Source organism: Rhipicephalus microplus, chromosome 3 (assembly GCF_043290135.1).
Source record: "Rhipicephalus microplus isolate Deutch F79 chromosome 3, USDA_Rmic, whole genome shotgun sequence".
NCBI lineage: Eukaryota > Metazoa > Arthropoda > Arachnida > Ixodida > Ixodidae > Rhipicephalus > Rhipicephalus microplus.
Window position 1 is genome coordinate 13,312,830 of NC_134702.1, and position 20,082 is coordinate 13,332,911.

General features: G+C 40.8%; 1 protein-coding gene across 2 annotated transcripts in view; it reads left to right on the forward strand.

The window, feature by feature from the left end:
• The window catches only part of Mondo (MLX interacting protein mondo), a 48,592-nt gene extending 30,455 nt beyond the window's left edge, over positions 1 to 18,137 (forward strand). For both annotated transcript variants that reach the window (XM_075888909.1, XM_075888910.1), the window contains exons 15-20: positions 120 to 207; positions 1,443 to 1,542; positions 3,351 to 3,474; positions 6,070 to 6,199; positions 8,263 to 8,374; positions 8,981 to 18,137. In XM_075888909.1, coding sequence (XP_075745024.1) covers positions 120 to 207; positions 1,443 to 1,542; positions 3,351 to 3,474; positions 6,070 to 6,199; positions 8,263 to 8,374; positions 8,981 to 9,017 — 591 coding nt within the window. In that variant the 3' untranslated portion in view covers positions 9,018 to 18,137. The remainder of the gene's footprint in view (positions 1 to 119; positions 208 to 1,442; positions 1,543 to 3,350; positions 3,475 to 6,069; positions 6,200 to 8,262; positions 8,375 to 8,980) is intronic.
• Positions 18,138 to 20,082: the final 1,945 nt, after the last annotated feature.

Sequence of the window (20,082 nt, forward strand, 5' to 3'; positions counted from 1 at the left end):
ATCTCAAAGCTCTCTGATAATTTGACTTCAACGAAACAAAGCAATGCACATGGCACATAAAAAAATGGTGCATTCATGATTGCATGGTGTGGGCTTCAAGTATACGATGCTCGTTCCAGAATGGCTTTGAATCCCTGCGGCATCTGCTGCCCTCTCTGAGCCAAAACCCAGACTCAAAGGTCAGCAAAGCACAGATGCTGCAACAAGGTAACTACAGTTCAGTTGCTTTGCAATAGACCATGCTTCAATAATGAGTGTTTCCAGTTTTTAAAATGTGAGATTTGAGATGGCTTTAGTTATATATCGGCCAATTTCACATTACTGACCGACAACAAGTTTTGCTGTTCCTGTGGCCACCTACAAACTCTTCAAGTAATATGAACTTCAGCACAGATACTTCGGTTGTGTGACTGAAGGCAATCAGTATTCAAACGTTTCAAATTAGCTGGAATCCTGAGAATCTCTTAAGTGTTCAAGTAACTGTTCTTAAATCCGCAGAGAGATGCTCTTGCATTTCACACATCATTGTTCAGCTTCCGAGTGCTCAAGCACTGGAGGACTGAAATGTGATATGTCAGGGTGTATCCCTTTACTAATTTTGGGAATGAGCATTTTTGGTGGTGTTTTGGTTATCGATGAGGCATTCAGTCTGCATTCGTTTGAGTAAACAGACTTGCTGAGCATTAGATGGCTTCAACTCAATGTTGACATCATCTACATAGAAACTTCCAGTTAATTAAACAGTCTGCAAAATTTGGCTGATGAGACATTTATTTAGTGACAGTGGTCTAGAATGTGTCAAATATGTGTATGCATATTCTACAAGAAGGTGTGGATGAGAATGGAATAATAAGCAATCTTTCGAGCCTCTAACTCTTAGATGTAAAAAAAAAGTTGGCTGCCTGAGACGTGTAGAGTTTTCAGGTAAACATCAGACTAGCGTATTTTGTGTTTATAATGATTAATACGGTAGTAGTATATAGAACTATATTTATCCTTCTTCGATCTCAATGCATAGTAAACTCTTGTTCAATGTAAACTTAAAGGGGCCAAGAAAGTATGTACCATTGAAGAGGAGTTCCGTGCTTGCTGAAAGATGAACAGAGTTGCAGCATATTTGGGTGTGAAGCCAATCGTAGTTGAGGCAGTTGTTCTGCTTAGACAGCTATTCCATTTTATGGCATTTCCATTTACCGAGAGTCTACTGCATCTGGTGGCACTCTTTATCCATCCATGGGACCATAAAAAATCACGCACTATCATCATTTGTATGTATGGGCTCAACATTATGATGATATTCTTAGCAAGTCTTGCTCAAAGGGATTGTCACATTGTCTTAACACTTTGATGTAATTATTGGAGGCATAGCTGTTAATTCCTTGATGTTGCGTCTAGAGTTCCGAATCGAACAAGCAAGTGATTGTATACATTTTAAAATGCAGCTGGGGAGTACATCCGAACACTAAAAAATGAGCGTCAGCAGCAGCAGGAAGAAGCAGACAGGTTGAAGAAACAGATTGAGTCTTTCAACCAGGAAATCAGGTAAGTAGTACTGTATGTAGTAGTTTTTCTTTCTTTCTTTTTATGGCCTCATGTTTACAGCATGATATTATAACCACTGCCATCTCACTTGCAGGAGGCATCAGGTTGAATTACTCATTTGCACAAAATAAAACGCTTATTTTCTTTGCTTTAAGTTATGATTTGCTAGCAAACTTTTTCTGTTCAAGTCAGCCAGCTGTCATCATTAGAATGTTTACTAGACAGGATCAATGGATCATTTATTACTTTCCAAAGATAGATGAAGGCCTCTTGCAATAACATTTCATTTTGGCTAAACTGGTTATCATTAAGTACCGTAATTACTCGAATCTAACGCGCACCTTTTTTCCGGTTAAGCGAGTTCATAAATCTCATGCGCGTTAAAATCGAGTGCGAAAAAAAAAAATGAATACGGTCATTCTATTGCCATCGGCATTTCCAAAACGGCCGCCCCCTACGTGCTTCGGCATGGCGCGTCGGCCATTTCTGCCTATGTGTTTCCCATGTGCGGCACTTCGTACGTGGGCTGAGGAGTTCGTCATTTTGTAGTTCATTAGCATCGACGGCATGGAAGGGCCGACTCCAGAAACTCGACAAGTGCACCACGATGCCGCTTTTAAAAGACAAGTAATCGCGTGTGCAGAAACGGACGAAAATCGGGCCGCATCGCGGTCATTCGGAGTTCCCGAAATGTGCATGCGGGACTGGCGGAAACAAAAGCAGAAGATTGTCAAAAATTCATGCAAAGGCTTCAGTGGACCACAGCAGAGTTGGTTTCCGCGAATTGAAAAGCTGCTCGCCGAGTATGTGCTTGAGCAGCGAGCGGCACAGCGGCCCGTGACGACAGAACTGCTCCAAGTGCGGGCTATGCAGTTAGCTTTAGAAAAAGGGCTAACGCGGAGCCAGTTCAAAACAAGCAGGTGCTGGCTAACTAACTTTATGAAGAGGAAAGGCTTTTCCCTCCGAAAGCGAACGGGCATGCGCCGAAACTTGCCAGAGGAGTACGAAGAAAAGCTTCACAGTTTTCAGAGGTTCGTCCTAAACTTGCGGCACAACATCGGCTACCTGCTTGGGCAAATCAGGAATGCCGATCAGACGCCTCTTTACTTCGACATGCCTGGCACCACAACCGTCGAGAAGATGGGGGCGAAGCGAGTTCGCATGCTGACATCGGGCCACGGTAAAACAAGAGTGACGGCAATGCTCCGTTGCACGCCAGATAGGCACAAGCTTCCCCCATACTTCATATTTAAACGGAAGACGCTCCCGAAAGGAGTCGTTTTCCCGAGTAGTGTGATCGTGCGGGCCAACGAGAAAAATGGGTGCGCGTTGCAATCGATGTCTTAATCTTTTTTTTTTTCGTCGTGAAAACCGAGTGCGCGTTACAATCGAAGGCACGGTAGAATTGAGTAAATACGGTACTGAGATGTGCTATTGGAGCACTGCTAACTGACTGAAATAACTTGTTACACATTGCTTTCAGCAAGTGATACTGTGTGTATGTGTTTTGGTATTGAAACGATCCATTTTCGCAAACTTTTCGTGATGCATGCACTCATAAAATTTTATATTGAGGCAACTTTTTTTTTCTGCGCTCTCTGAAAACACACCTTTTATACGTTCCAGTATGTTTCTGTTTCATAGGCACTTGGGCTTTAAGGGATACACATGCACTTTTCTTTCCAGTTTTACCATTCCTAAATCTTGAGAACATTCTAGAAAATCAGTTAATCCCACATGCTCACAAATAGAGAAACACATACACACAAGCTAATTTCTTTATTTCTCATTGTTTTATCGCATGGCAGCTTGTACCAGAACCAGCTCCCTGCAACAGGTGTTCCATTGCCGTGCCAACGAACGAATCATCTAAAAGAAAGCTTCGAAGAATACGTGCGGGCCAGGACACTTCAGAATTGGAAGTTTTGGGTTGTATCCTTTGGTATAAGTGCTAATATATATATATATATTGCTTTGCTTGCTTCCAGTTTCTCTTCCATAGGGCCAAATCGAAATTTATTATATAAGTTTTAAAAGGTGCTGGCGAGCGAGTGTGCAAGGCAGCATATATGCTTTTATTTGAAAGTGTGTATTTGAGGACATAGCAGTGTAAACGAAATCTTATTTGAGCAAAAAGCCAGCAAACTTTCTACCAGTGGTTCTATGTCTCTTCCAAAAACATGCATTTACTCACCAAAACAGTGCTTCTAAATAACACAAGAATTTTCTGGTATTTTTGACACTGACGACAAATAACAACTCCACATTTTTTTTCTGTTTTAGCAACTGGCATCAGCACAACTATACATATTGCTGCATAAAGCTGCGACAATTATCACTACAGCTCAGTAACATGCTAATGTTGATGTTTGTAGATGTGCCATGTGAATGTTAACCTAATATCAAAATATAATACCTTTTGAGCATTTTCTCAGCTCAGACATGATCAGAGCTTTTTCTGGATACAGCAGTAGGCAGAAATGCATGGCACAATAAACTCAGCTTCAAAAATTGGTGTCAGTAATAACTTTTAAATTATGTTGCTTGCCATAAAGCTCAGAGGCAAATTTTCGAATGTGTGTCTAAGCTTTCATATTCTTAGTACCTGTTTACTATGGTTGTTCTTTTTTAAGCCAGCTGTTCAGCTTGCTTAGTTTCTTATTAAGAAATTTGTGTGCTGTCTTCTCTTTTTATATGTAAGTGCAGTTTTTGTAAGCTAGCTCTTCTCATCTGCTTGTTAACGCATCTTAGAAAAATACTATGCCTAGGACATTTCCAGCTTTGCCATCAGAGGAACGCTGCCACATGTTTTCAGCAGGCGCTGTGTGGTAGTGCTAGCGACTGTACTGCCGGAGCCATCAAGAGCGACGATGACAGCAACATTGTGTCGATGGAGCGGCGCAGCTGTCTGCTTCGTGTGGGTGTTAGGTTGCGCATTCGTGGATTGAGTTGAAGGAGCGTTAGTTCAACAAACTCCAGTCATTTAATGGTAGAAAGCTCGACTGAAGTTTAAGAGCTTTTCGCGACAGGCGTTTTCTTTCGACTAGCTTTGCGGCAGCGTTCCTGTCAGTTATTTCTCAGTGCACAATACAGCGTTACGTGTTGGCGCCCAGTCATTTCTCAATATCGCCTGGAGTCACTCAAATAGCTCTCCAAAAGTATGTGCGAATTTTTTCTGAGGCTCGGCGAGCATTTGGGCACGCAGCCAAACTGGTATTCTTGGAAAGATCAACATATGGCTCGAAAACACATGACTATTTCTATGAACGCATGAAATCAAGGCAAGAAAAGCTTGCCAAGAACGGGCGTTGTAACGCTTTTTTCATGCGTTTATTTCTGTCTATCTCTGTTTTTACGCAGCATCGTCAACTCGTTGACGATGTCACGTTGCTAGTGGATTCGAAATGCATTTCGTTGCTCTCAAGTTTGATCAACTCCTTCGTTGCTTTCAACAACACTGGCATTGTTCCTGCCAATGCGTGTTACGTCATCTTCTCGAGTTATCAATGGCGCTGCTTCAGGTTGCAAGGAGTCGCCGCAAGAGGCTTTAGCAACTGTACCGGGTCGACCGGGTGGAAAGGATGAAAACGGGAAGCATAGGACAATGCTTTTGCAGCTCACATCACAGGCATGTCTTTTGTAGGAGGCATTGGTTTGTCGTTAGGGATGTACGAATACTCGAAATTTTGAATGTTTTTTGTAGTGTTTGTTATTAGATTTGATTTGCACCAGAATTTCACTATTTAAATGATTCGAAGTTCCCCAAGACAGATACAGTTAACATCAGATTGGCCGAGATCCCTTCAGATTTTAAACACGCTTCACCCCATCACATTCTTGTGTTGTGACAAAGTTACCCTTCAGGCTCTGCTATTGCCGCAAATGTATAGACTCAAGAAGATGCTAGTTCCAACATGCAGATGATAGATGCAGCAAAGGTTGGGGCTAAATTAATGCAGTTTTGAACCTGAAATCCAGACAAGACGTTCAAAAAATCGAACATGAAAGACTTTTAGCATCATAAATTTCAAATGTTTTTATATATTGATGTCTACAAGGAGACAGATTTGGCACTCCAGACTCTAAGGGGGCGCCCTTGTCTGAAACGTCAGTTGGGATTCCACAAAAGCTGAAAGAGGAACAGACGCTGAAGAAGCACCAATTTGTCTTTCACATGTTGAGTGCTTTTGAAACACTTTGGTTGTACCAAAGTATGTGCTATATATGACTTGGTTTTTGTAGTGATTCATTTTTAATAAGACAATTATGAAACACCACCCCACCAGTGCTTTATTGACCTAGCCAAACAAATACTTTCATGTTGCTATCTCATAAGAGTGTGCTGAGGAATCCTCTCCAACTTTCTTTCTGCAATTTTGCTTTGGAGTATTCGAAAAATACTGTAGAAATATTATATTTGATTCGCACTCGCACTTCAATATTCCAATTCGCTTTGCACCTAAAATGTTGCTATTTGCACAGCTCTAGTTGTCACCTTTCCATGACTCGTAAAACTGCCATGCACAGTTCAGCCTTCTTCTGGAGCCGCTGCTGGAGTCATACAACCAGACCGTCTCCAAGGCCGGGTTCGACGAAATGTGCAAAACGGTGCTCGTTTGGGTTGAGCAGTACTGTTCGCTCAGGGCTCTGAGGCCAGGTAAGTTATAAAGCTAGATTATCTCTTAAGTTCTACTATGTGTGAGAAGGTGGGTCTTCTGCTTCTTAGGAACAAAGGGACACTTATTGCACTTTCTGTGCAGCAAGCACGCTATCCCATCTGCATAATCAGTGTGGCATACTAATGAAACACGCTGCAAGTATAGGAAAGTTCACTCGCCATGCCAAAATATAGAGTATTGTTAACCTCTGCCAGGAACCGAAGCTTATGCCGTTCGTGAGTTGTGTCTTATAAACAGAACTGCATTCAAGCAAGCGGGAAGAAAACCGTAGTGCAGTCCCTTAGTTCGCACCGTTAAGCGCGCAAAGTCAACTGCACACAACATCGTTGTCCCTGGGGTAAAAAGAAGAACCAAGTTCCTCTGGCATTTGTGTAACCATGTCTCCTGGTACTTTCACACCATCTCTCACACTACTGCACTACTTTGCTGAAATCACTTTAGTAGTATAGTGAACTGTTCCAGTTGGTACTAGCTCATTACGTTAAAGCACGACAGCACAATGCCATTACATAGAGGGGAAGCAACTTCCAGTAGGCACCAGAGTCGTGTAGCAAAACATTTTAACAGGGACTGAAAAATTCGAGCGCCCTTACATGTTGCACGAACCATCAGATGAATGTTGCCTTCCACCAGGACATGACCTAGTTCGTCATCTTCTGTATGACCACTACTATTGTCCGCTCTATGGGAGGTGGTTTTCATGGAAATTGTCCATACCACATTCCTCTTGTTGAGATAAACCTCCATATTTGTGAACTGACTTGAGCTTTCTCCTGAACTTCCCGGAGTATCAACCAGAAGATGTAATTTGTAAGAGTCTACAAAGTGAAATGTCTGTTTCTCGTGCCCCAACTAGAGAAAAAATACTGGCAGTGACAATTTGCACCTGTTCAACGATTCTCAAACCCTATATAATCAACATTTACTGAAATCGACACTCTCTCACACAGTGATTCACGCAAGTGAGCTCTTATGAGTTCTTGGTGGCCCCTGCAAGGAAAACTTGTTTGAAAAATACTGATTCAATGATTGAATTGATACATGTCTTCTGTTAATCAGAACTTCGTTTTTTCTGTCTGCATACAGATGTGGAAGAGAATCCTTTATCATACAGTTGATTGAAAAGTATCAACATTTAGCAAGTCATGCAACATATAAAGGTTCTGTATGAGCTATGTAGTTGATTCTGACACCCTAGATAGAACTTATATTTAACACTCAGACAAAAAAAAAAACTCGGATCATCTGCTTGAAGATAACCCTGATGAGATGCGAGCAGCAGCGTTGCGCACAGGTGGCGTCACGGTTTGAAAGGCGCTAACGTGGGTGTTGTGATGAGCGCTGGAAGATTCATTTGAAGCGATGGCTGGCGTCAGTCTTGTGACACATGCAGACATGTTTCGACGCGTACGTTAGGCACGCTTCAGGTTTATTGCGCGTGAACCGACGATCGGCAGTGTAGCAAGCGGCAGTCGCGGCAGGTGTTGCAGGCGAACGGACAAAGCGGCAGCTGCGGGTGCTGTGGTGAGCTTCCGGTAGGCGAGGGAGAGAGTGACGTCAGCGGCGCACTGCAAAGAGAGCATGACGCCAATGCGCAGCAGTAGCGTGACCTACTTAGCACCGCGCCAACACCTGCGGTGCGCGTTGCATTCAAATGGAGGGCTAGTTACACAGGCTAGTCAAGAAGCTACTTCGCATCTAAAGAAAAATGACCCAAATCTCTGTGTCAGTCCTTGTACGTTTTGCTTTTCCGATCTGTGTTTTTATGGTGTAGTTCCTTTTACATATGCACAGTGCAAGTGTGTATATGGCAGGCTTATACTTCATTAGTTACACTGAGCAATATGTTTTGCACTCCCTATTATAACTGCTTCTGATTAGAAACTCAAACTTGAAAATGTGGGGCTGATAACTGCTTCGAAAGGGAGATTTGCTACTCCAAAGGGAGGATTCAGTTGCGCCAGAAGCTGCGTGGAAATGACTTTTGTCAATCAGATCACTGTATTCACATAATATATTCACATTTTGTCATTTTCACTAGGTGTCCTGGATTCATTGAAGCACCTCAGCAAATCTACAAACATACTTTCTGACCCAAGTCGGCTACCAGAGGAAGCCACACAGGCAGTTACCAAGAGGGAGTCAGTGCCACAGTGAGTTAAAAGCGTATATGGTCTCTCTCTCTCTCTCTCTCTCTCTCTCTCTCTCTCTCTCTCTCTCTCTCTTTCCCCCTTTTAGAATGAAATTATTGAAACGTTCTGGTAAGCTCTTTAGAAAAACTTTTTTCTTGTTGTGGCAAGTGTTTGCAGAAGTTTCAGGAGTGAAATAGCAGGGGAACAATTTTACCTTAACCAGTTTTGGAATGGAATGGAATAAAAAAACTTTATTTCCTTAACCAGTTTTGTTCTACAAAATTATTGTTTGTGCCTTGCAGATGCAGCTAATAAGAACATAATTGTTCACCTGCATGTGCCAAACTCTTCCAATACTTCTCAACTTTCAAGAATTTAGCACTTATGATAACCATTGACTAGTATGCAGCTGGTTGCTTTGTGTCTGGCATGCATACATAATTATAAACATACTTCACCTGCTAACTTACAATTGAAGTGTAGCTGTTACAATAAAAAATACCCCTAAACGCAGTGGAGCCCGGTTAATAACTATAGCAGGATTATCACTCAAGCTGCCAGCCATGCTGACGGACATATTTCATCATGTCTTCTTTTATCATCCACACTTTTGTTTTTCTGTACAAGGTTCAAGTTCTCAACTCAGCGTCGGAAGGAAAGGTAACAGTTCCTGTGAAACCACCGACTAACAGTGCAAGTAGTGGTCCGCAGAAAAGTCAGCCCGCCTTGGCTAAGATTAGAGTCCTTGCAGTGAAGCCATGGCTTCCCCTTTTCGGCTGGGATATGCCACTCCTGTCTGCAGTGGCACAGATAAGTCACTTCAACTACCCTCAGCCACTGGGGCCACCGTGTGGCTGCATTGTGTTTTGTAAATGCCGAGAATGCCCATTCCTTTTGGAGGCAGCTTGCAGTGTAAGATTATGTGATTGCGAGAGAGATTCTCTCTCAGCACTTGTGCCTTTTTGTCGATTGCTTGCTCTTGCTTCTGCTTTGCTGAATTACCTCCTCCTTTTGTTTAGCCTCATATGTGACCTTTTTGTACACACTGTCATCAGCATAACTTGTATGTATGGTTTTCTTATAGATACTTCGGTACATGAATAACACGCCTTACTTCGGTACATGAATAACACGCCTTGCTCTCTCTTTATATTTACTTACAGGTTTGCTGTCAACAAAAACATTTTTTTTTACCTTTTACTTACTTGGCAACTTTCACACATTTGATGGGTGCCACCTATCAAAGCCACTGCCCACCTCTGAATACAGTAGACTCTCATTAAACATAACCTGAAGGGAGTGGGAAAACGTGTTCTATGTAACAGAAGTTTCGTTTACCGAGAGGTGAGCTGGGTTGCAGCATTCAAGTATGAAGCCAATTATATGAGAGGCAGTTGTTCCATTTAAGCAGCAGTTCTGTTTAACAGATTCTCGTTTACTGAGAGTCCACTGTACTTCAATCATGCCAATCGTAAAACTCCGTTCTGAAGTTCCGACATGCTCGTACAAAAATCTACAGAGGCTAGCAAATTGACATGACACCTGCGTGCAGCAGCAGATGAAGAGTGCGTTGTTGCAGTCTTCATTTTTATTGCATGATTTAGCGTACTGAAGATCGTGCAAAAACAGGATATTCGAAGAATTCCGTGGCCGCAGTATTGTCTAAAATATCAAGCCGCTAAAGTAAATGCACTGTTCGTTTTGCCAAGCATGCAGTCTTTTGCAGTGCATAATACAAGAAAATGCTGCTGATTATTCTCCATCTCACCACTACCATTCAGTACCACCAAGGCTATGGAATGCAAGCAAGCTGCGTGCTTGTGCACCAAAACATAGTTTCAGAAATAATTACTTTACATTCAGTAGTATTGAGACATTTATGCTTGTTTGGCCCATGTTACATCACATCGATACATAATATTGTTTATTCTTCTTTGCATTGATGTCGTTTGTCTTTAATTGCCATATCAGTAACCGTTGGCCAACCGATTACAAATCAACTTGGCAGCGCCCATGCAGATGTCACCACCAGCTTCAATCCGAACTAGTGCTTTCTGTTCTCCCACTGCGCTGGCCGCAGCAAACGAATAGTTGAATGAGCCATCGCCCTGTGCCATTTCAGGCTGAGGACAAAGCATCAGGTACCTTTGGTTGTTATTCTTGAGGTAACCGTTTGTTTAGCGCCGCCTGCTAAGACTGCATTAAGAATTTCATAACGGTTTTCGGAATTAGCACAATATAGTCACGGATATATTTTGTCCCATTAGTCTAAAGCAGAGAACAGCTTTAATTTGTAGCTTACAAATCACACAGCGCATGATGGCCGACTTGATAAACTCAAAGCAGAGAGCACCAAATGCAATGGGTGCATCCATTATTTTTTCTCGGTGATGCTGTCTGTTCACTTTGCTCGCCCTACGTATGCGAGCAGACGCCAGGGAGACACCAAGAGCAAGACACAACGCGGTTAAATACATGTGTTGAGGCTAATCGGCCTTCCTATTGGATAAAAGGCCCCGTAGTATTCACAGTGCTAAAAGGAACTTCTGAGATGGAGTATAGTCTGTACCTTCGCCGGCACGTGTTGCGGGAATCGAGAAATCTTCCCGATTTAGAGAAAATGTTTTGTTGGGATTCTGATAAATTTGGTATATGGAGCATATCGGCAGTTCTGCGAAACGTATGGTTGAAAAACTGTGGCCTGCCCTAAGTAGTTTGTGTATTGGATGTATTGGAATCTAGCATTGTTTTTCTGTGGCTTGCAAAATTTACCAATGTTACCCATCTCCAGTCCAGTGTGTGTCATCAAGCACTTGTAGACTGGTAGGGACAGCAGGACAGCATTATGTGCTTGACTTGTAACATCACAATCTGCATTAGTGCAGAGATGCTAGACCGTCATTATTTAATTAAAAAAGGTTTAACCTTTACTGGTCGTGTTTTGCTACCAGGGGCACTTTGTAACAGCTTAAAAAACTATTTTTGTACTGTGCCGGCACCAGTTGCAGGAATGCTTATTAATTTATTGCCTTCCTTTGGAACACTTTATAGAGCTGGGTTGTGTGTGACTTCAGGAGTTTCCCTGATCTTCTCTCAGCATGGCTGAAAAATTGCAAAAAACATGGAATGTTACACCAGCATGTATACTTGAAAGATAGTTTGTATATACCATTAGGCATGCCTACAAATGTACTGTCTGTGTTGTTTCCCAGAGCTTTGTATAACGATTACCCTTTTCAATTGAATCTAGAGCTGTAAGTGCTGTTGTAGAGAATCCATTGGCACAGTAGCACAGTAACTTTAAGAGGTAGCCACTCTATGCTTCTGTGTACATTCAGCTTCCATTAATATGGCCACTGTAGTATGTACTGTTACATCACATTAAAGCAAACCTCATTAGCACATTTTACTGCTTGATAAACATCTGAGAAACCTTAACCCATAAGCATGTTGCTTTATATTTCAGTACAACACGTACTGGTGAAATTGGTTTCTGAGTCTTAAAGTGCCTAATATTAATTAATTTTTAATTAAAAATTCTGCACATATATGCTACCAGTTAAGCTGTGAAAAATTTACCACATAGACTGATCGGAAACTTGGCAGCTCAAAATTAGGGAAAAAGAATTGAATTGAAAACAAAAATGGAAAAAGTGAAATTCCAGGCACGGTGTGAATATTCGAGCACATCAAGTATTCAAACGAATATTAGAATTTTTGAATTTGCTTCGATGCAGATTTAAAGTAATCAAAATGTCAAAGTATTCGAAATGAACGAATATACGTATATAAACTGCAAATCTCTTCTTGTAAAGGTGGTTTCACTGTAGCGGAGGGGTGCTGTACCCGTGATTATTTCTATAAAGGGGAATTAGCTCTGCCATGAAGCCCCACTTGAAGGTTAAATGAACATATTACCCTCACATCGATTTGGCATTTTTTTTAGTTTAAAACCTTATCAATATCGTCTTATAGTATGCTCTAGGCAGGGTAAACTTTAAAATGTAACATATTTTACAGGCTGTCGCTTGCATTCTACCGAAAGTCAAATGCTGCTACTTTTCAAGGTTGCTTCTATTTCCCTTGGAAGCTCATGCCTTGTTTCAATTTTTTAAATTATTGTGCAGGTTAGTTTGGCCTTAACATTTATATTCATTCTAATTAAAATTATTCAATGGAATCACTATTTCAACAACACCTGCTTCGAAAACTAGGTTCGAAAGTTTCGAAAATAATTTTTCCAGCCAAAACACATCACGAGTTTTGTCATACTGGCGATTATTAAATTCTTAATTAAATCGGAAAGAATATGCGAATGGTCACATCATGACGTTCCGACGCAGCGAAGAGCAGGCGACATGCTGCTCGCGTGTCACTACTGTGTTGCAGTGAAGATGTCTTGTTTTCCGCAGGCGCACATTTTAGTTGATCACGACAGCGTGTTCTGTTTGTTTGTTTCCCTGGTGGCAGCAGCGAAGCCCGTCATTCCTCTGTGTTTGCGGCAAAATAAAGACCAAGCATTGCTGGAAAACATATTGGAGCCGCAAGCTAGCCAGCACAGCAAACTACAAGCACTGATTACTTTAAATAGTTTTAAGTTTCTTGCATCCCACTTTTTGTATGTTGTGTTAATTCAAAGATTTCTCGCCGCCCCAGTGACTTCAAATTAACGAGGCTTTACTGTGGTTGGTAATAAGATAGCGCTCAGTTTTGCATTCGTGCACTGTTATGAAAGAATACGGTGAGCTGTCTTTATGTTCATTTCACACTCGTCATCAGAAAAATTAAGCCAAATTCGTTCTGTCCTGGGTAAGGGCTGCACTTCTCAAGGTGGTGACAAGAAAGTGCAGCCTTTGCACAGCACCCTATGATAAGTCCAGCAGCACACGCTCCGACATGCCTGAGATTGCAAATCAATACAGAAAGCATTTGGCGTGCGTAAGTGGTTATAGAACATTGCTAAGTCGCAGGCAGTCAGGTGCTAAGTCGCAGGCCATATGAAAACATAACAGTTGTTGGCTGTATACCATTGGAAAACAAAGCTCCTGTGTGCCTTGTCTTGTATATGATTGCAGCTTATTAGATCTTCTTTGCTTAATGGCTTCCAGTCTTATTGATATAACTGTACCTGCTCCCATCATTCACTTTCACGCCAGGGAATTTCATCTATCTTTTACTTTCACCATCCTTAACTAGTTGCGATTCACCATCTTAACTAATAGAGATTTTAATCTAATCCAGTCAAGCAGCTTGCAGTACTTGGGGCTAACCTGTTAATACCATCTTTCAGATTTTTCTTTGTATCTTCCTCCTGACTTATTGTACTACGATAAAAAGTACCATGGGTAGTTGACGTTTGAGTTTTGAGTTTGAGTTTATTCAACCACGTGACAAGTACACGAAAATACAATGTATACGTGGTTTGGTGCGAAGGGAAAAAAGCTGCATTTCACAGCTTGACTGGCCCCTTCACCCAGAAAAAATCTAAACTACAAATTTACAAAAAAATTACAAACATTACAGGCAGCGGAAAGCGACAATACAAAAAGAAACACGCATGTGGCCCATGACAGCAAATAATAGAATCACAACTCTAAAATACATTCAAAAATATTCATAACAAAGCAATGCATGAAAGAATAAAAACTGAATAACCATTTCAGAAATCACCCAACATTCATTTGTTGGGTGAATAACCATTTCAGAAATCACCCAACATTCATTCATGTTAGGTGACGTGCTTATTTTAAGACAATCTTTACGTGAAAAAGAAACTGACTTTCCTTTTAGCATGCTTTCTGTTTGGTGCTTCCACAGCTGGGAACATCAGTGAAAATACTTTTTGGGTATTCCCTTTATAATCATGTTGGTTGTGTTGCTCTCGTGTCTCCTTAGCCTATTTTTTGTTAAAAAAACAAATTTCGGTCTCGTCAGTCTAGGCAGGCATAATATTTCTGGCCACCATACTAATGAAATTTGTTTCACTGTCTTGCAAACCGCTGGGAAAGCTGCTTAGTTGCCTAAGTGTGTACGTTCCTTAGTGATTATGCGATATCCGCCATCTGCAATAAATTGCAAGGTTCACGACAATACAGTGTTACCACTTCAGAGCTGTGCTGAAAGAATGTGCAGAGCAGTGACTGAAAGAATAAAAGGGCAATGGCAAGCTAGGTGGGAAAAAGGGAGGAACCGTCAAAGATGGGATGCACACTAAAATATTGTGACAATTAAAGGGGTCACTTTTTCAAGTAACCGTGGAATGAATTCACTGGAAGACCTTATTGCCTCTCGAATTCAACGCCACAAAAATTTTAAGAATCTGCCCAGTGCGAGTGGAGTGGGCTGCAACTGAATTCTCTCTTCTCTCGTCCCAACGAAAGTGCTAGAGGCCATGCAGGGAGAGATGGTAGGCGCAGAGAAAATACGTCAGGCGCGCCTCATGACCATGAGCACTTTTTTCTTTTTTCTTCGAGTGCGCAACTTTTTTCGTGTGATCACGCGCGTACGCGTGGACAAGTCGCAGCCTGCCGTGGCGATCTCTGTAACGACCGAGCGCGCCATGTTCAAATCAGGCAATGGCTGATAGATAGGTTTGCTAGGAGTGGTTTTTAAGCATCTTACGTCATTTGTCGAGAGTAGAGAAAGCAATTTTTAGCTGAATTTGATCATCTATTGTGAATTACAGGTCGTGTGCTGCGCTATAATATTTGGCTCGCGTGTTGTTGAGAGCCTTTACTACCGATCCGCAACGTTTTCTGACCACGCTCAAAATGTCTTGCAGGGCCCCTTTAAGCATTAGCATGCCCACCTGAGGGACTAATAATTGAATGGGTGTGCCATGGCTTAAGTTTTCAGACAGGAATGTACAACTGTGCTAATGCAATTGGCTTCTGTTAGTTTGGTTTTGATATATTTGACAAGTTAGCTGTTGGAATCATCCAAATGGTTGCATTAATAGTACACAAAAAAGCATGCACAAAGTCACGGTTGCATTATTTTTAGCAGTACTTGCTTCTTTCTAACCCTGCTTGTGCTATGTGTCCTCCATTTTTACAAGTGAAGTAGAAAGCAAAGTGTATGTGTACATCTGGCAAGCGTCTGAACTTGTAACGAGACAATGAGCACCATGGTTCCGGCAATCAAGAAAAAAAAAAGTGAAAATAAAAGAGGGGCTTACAGAGCTGACATTCACAGAATGGGCATTTATTTGTGTTCGATGTCTACTATCATCACTCGCAGGCAGCTTTTTATAACCATGAGCTATGTATCGCCATCTGTGCAGTCCACTGCAATTGATATAATACAGCGTTTTCTTGAACTATTGTGTAACCATTGTGAACAGAATTGTGTTTCACACCTACGCTAACTACATTGCCAGTTCACCCTGTGGTGCACTGAGATAGTTTTAAGCTGAAAGTTGGGCATTTCTGCCAGTTACGTACATGAAAACTTGTTTTGTTACCTTGAGATTTTAACGACAGTACGGGTGGCTTTCAAGTTAAGCTATTGCCTATACAATTGGTCTCATAACCGACTGGAACATTCGGACACCTTTAGCCTGCACAATATTAAGTATAAAGTGCACATTATTAAGGGGCAAGTTTATTATAGTAAACCATAATCGAGGTCAATATTCTATATTTAGCAACTGCGTCTGTATTGAACTTAAAAAATTAGTGCATTCGGACATTGATGAAACTAATTACCTGGTATAATTAAGTCAATAATAACTGTCTGATCACTGTTGCTATAAAACAGTCGTGCATTTCTGTATGTTAAGTGTTGTTTCACGTGACTTAGGGCTCCTGCATGCCGACTACTCAAGGTTCACTTGTCCCGAGTAGGCCCATGTCAAGATCAAAATTAATGTGCGGACAGTAGGAATGTGTGCCCACTGGCCACAGCTAGTTCTTCGCAACAAACTAAGTAGGAAGAAATCTAATTAGCTCGAGTTGATTAATAGAACTATGCTGGTCTACCTATTGAAACTACGGAACTGCTGTTTCTTTACATCTGAAACAAGGGAGTACATATGCGGATGAAGCATTTGTTGTTGTCACGCAATAGTGGCCGTGCACATGAACATCCCTACACATTTTATGTTCTATAAAAAAACCTGGCATTCATTAATGCAGAATCAGGTGTATTGTGTGTTGGCTTAGGCAGGCGCCTTGAATGCATATATTTTTATGACACATTGCAGTTTTAAGTTCGTGTGCTCTTAAGAACAAGTACATAGAAGTTCTGCATCTGCTTTATTCTACTTTCTAGCTTTCTTGGAGTACATTTTCATTGTTTCAGCAGAGCAGTAGCTCTGTATTTGAGTATTCGAATACCTTTGTATTTGAGTACCTTTGTATAGAAGTGCTCATTTGGAAAGCACGAACTGCTGGGATCTGCAGAAACGTGCAAGATGTTGTTTGAGTTTGCTCAGTTTCATTGAGCTATGTTATAAATAGTGAACCAACTTGTTCTAGTGTCATATGACCTTGAAGAGATTATTGCTGCCTTACCACTGAGTGCGCTCAATCATAGCGTGAGTGACGGTTGATAAACATGTTCCTAAAGGGCTTGTTTTGTATAAATTAAGTGTTTTTTTTTAATTGTGCAATCTGTATCTGGCTTCTATGTTGCAATAGCAACATCACTGTTTATTTATTATAAAATAATTTTGTTCTGATAACAGAAGTAGTTCCAAAAGCCTGTTTAACACACCAATGAAAGCATTTTAAGTCTGCTGTTTGAATCGTTTTAAATTTGGGTAACGTTTTTTTTTGTCTTGTGGGAAAACAATGCTTGCAACAGAATCGAAAGTTGGGTTAGTTGGATATGCATGGTATAACTGTCGTTCAAGCGCAGAAAGGAAAAGAGGAAGCGCTTGTCCTGTCTTCCTTTCTGTTTACTTGTGCACTTCAACGACAGTTATGCCAACAATGCTTATGGCTCCTGTCATCTGGAGTCATGCCAAGCAGTATTGGGAGCAGCTATAATCTTTTCAAAGATGAAAAATGTATGTTTGTGTACATATGTGCAGTGTCTTTCTTGATTGTTATGTTTTCAATAACCATTATTTTGTGTTATTTGGCCCTTTAGCATATAGCTTATTCTTTTTGATTTTCTGTATTTCCTGTAATTTTAGTAAGAGCTGTTTCTTTGGGGCTTTGATGAGTGGTTTATAAATGGCATGCACTTAATGATGGGCTGTGGGCAAACTCATGACAAAAGTGCTGGACAAATACAAATGTGGTGCAGAAATGTGCAAGCTCTGCTAGCTGTAACATTGGTCACTTCATCTCTGAGCTAGCCAAATAGCCAGATTACCAGCTGCTTGAGGACAAATAATAAGATCCTCACTTCTTTACTTTGAGTCACAACTACACAAAAGTCTATGCTGTCCATGTTTTTTTATCATTTTTTTTTCAGAGACACTGTACTGAATTTCAAGTTAAATGTCTGTTAACTCTAGTCACCAAATTGTGCCTGACATAGTGTCTTTCTTTATATGTGTATACTTGGTAGAGCCTTAGATGAAATATGGCATCATGAATAATGTCAGACGTACAATTCTGCATGATAATAGAAACGTGCATGTGTGCCAAACTTAATTTTGTGTGTTAAGGAAAGCAAAATCTGCCTTGGTTTGTAAAACGAAAAAAAAAAATATAAACTTGCCTTGAGGCATTTAATGAATTGCCTGCTTCTAAACACAGTGATGTGTTCAGGGATCTGTATGCCCTGCCCTCCCTGTGTTGTCTCTGCAAATAAAGAGCAGACTCAGTTTTTACTTTGCTTTCTCATTGTATACATACTCACACCACTGCGTATGCCGTTGGGCAAACAAGACATGAAGTTGGACCCACAAAACATGCTGAAATTGTGTGGATCTTCAGGTAAGGCAGAGGAACTAGTGCTTTTGCTACTGCTTGGTGCAATGAATGCTAATACGATTGAACTTTGACATAACGAAGTAAGTCTCAAATTATTCTCACCGGTGTTGGCTCATTACAAATACATTCATATAAAAAGAATACGGCGACTTTTTCTAAGGCAAATTGTGCAAGTACCACAACATGCATCTGCATTATCTAATACTAACCAAAATTAGACAAAAGTTTTAAACATTAGCCAATGTTGGCAATGTGTATCCAGATGCCTCTAATCACTTCTCATTAATGTTTACAGTGACTTTCCTAAGCAACTTTTCTAATAAAGAATCTTGTATTCACTTTTTAATCCTAATTATAGGTTTGTGCGACAGATTTTATGTCCTTATTTGCTTGACTGGTGACTTTTTCTTTTTTCTTAGCTCTAAAAATAGTGCTTTATAGCATGAAGCACTGCCGTCACACTGCTCCACTTCACTGCCCACCGCTTTCAATATACATGTACTACCCACTCAGTGATTGATCCCTTTGAAATGTGCATCTGAAGGACTCGTACATATCAATTATGATTTGGCTACGCCAGCGAACTGCTCACTGCACGACCTGGTTATGTATGAAGAAATCTGAACAAGTTTCAAAAATTACCAACTCAAGCGTCCTTGCCTCAGTCTACTATGTGGGTTATTGGTGCCAGAAATTCAGGACCAGAATTGAAATGTGGATGGGGGTAAAATAACTGGGAGGCTGGAGAATTGAAACTTTCTGAAATGAATACTCACACACATACACATGCCGTCTCAAGTCTTGCACCTCATTCTTGGAAGAACTGCGGCATGAAGCCAAAACTTCTTTTCAACCCTTGCTTCAAATAGATTTTGTGTATGATGTGACTTCTCTGGTTTAACAGCAGTCATCGACCAGGAGATTCCTGCCTACATTCCAAGTCAATAGCAAAAGTTTACCAGAAAATTATTGGATCAGGAAGGAAAGTTTGTGCCTTAGTTCAATAAAGTGGCTTTGTTTTATGTTTCCCTTGGTGTGCCTATGTCAACTGCATGCTTCTGAAACTATGAGGAGACCTGTGGTGAGTTGTGTCCTTGTGCTAGTGTGACCTTAATGGTTAAGAAAATGAACTGTTTGCTTTTGCTTGCAAAGTCATCAGAATCTGTCATGAACATTGGGAAATTTTCCTGTATGTTTGTCAGATGTAATCACAGGCTGTTGTAATGACCAACGTTGACAGATATAAGTCTGTCAGTGATTGCATCAGGAGCCAAGCTTGGTTTAAAACGTTGACCACGTGGGGTGAGTCATTTGCATTAGTTGATGCAACCTTTAAGGAAAAGTGTGACCTTTTATAACAGCATTTTAAATTCGGCGTACTTATGGTGTCATTCTGTCCCACAGCAATAATTGTCACCTTACCTCTTTGCTGGGTGTTTGTCACTTTCCTATCAAGAATGTCATGTAATGCTGATAGCGCGCACACCGGTTGCATTTAGAACAACACAAATAAAAATGCCAAATTATCAGAATGCCGAAATTCCAAACATAAAAAATTTAAAAAGTCGAAATGTCAAAAAAACCAAAAATTTGAAATGTCGTGAGATCTGAACACTGAAAGATCGGAATGCTGAAAAGTCGAAATTCTTGCACCACCAAATTCGTAGTGGAAGATAAAGGGTCTTGCTAAGACAAAGGTTTTGGTCCTTGTACGATGTGCACACGCTTTTGCTCTTTATTCTAACAGTCGTGTTCCCTACGCATACAGTTCATGCATTCAAAAAAGAAATATTATATATATTTATATGTATATATGTTTCTGCATATGTCATCACAAAGCGG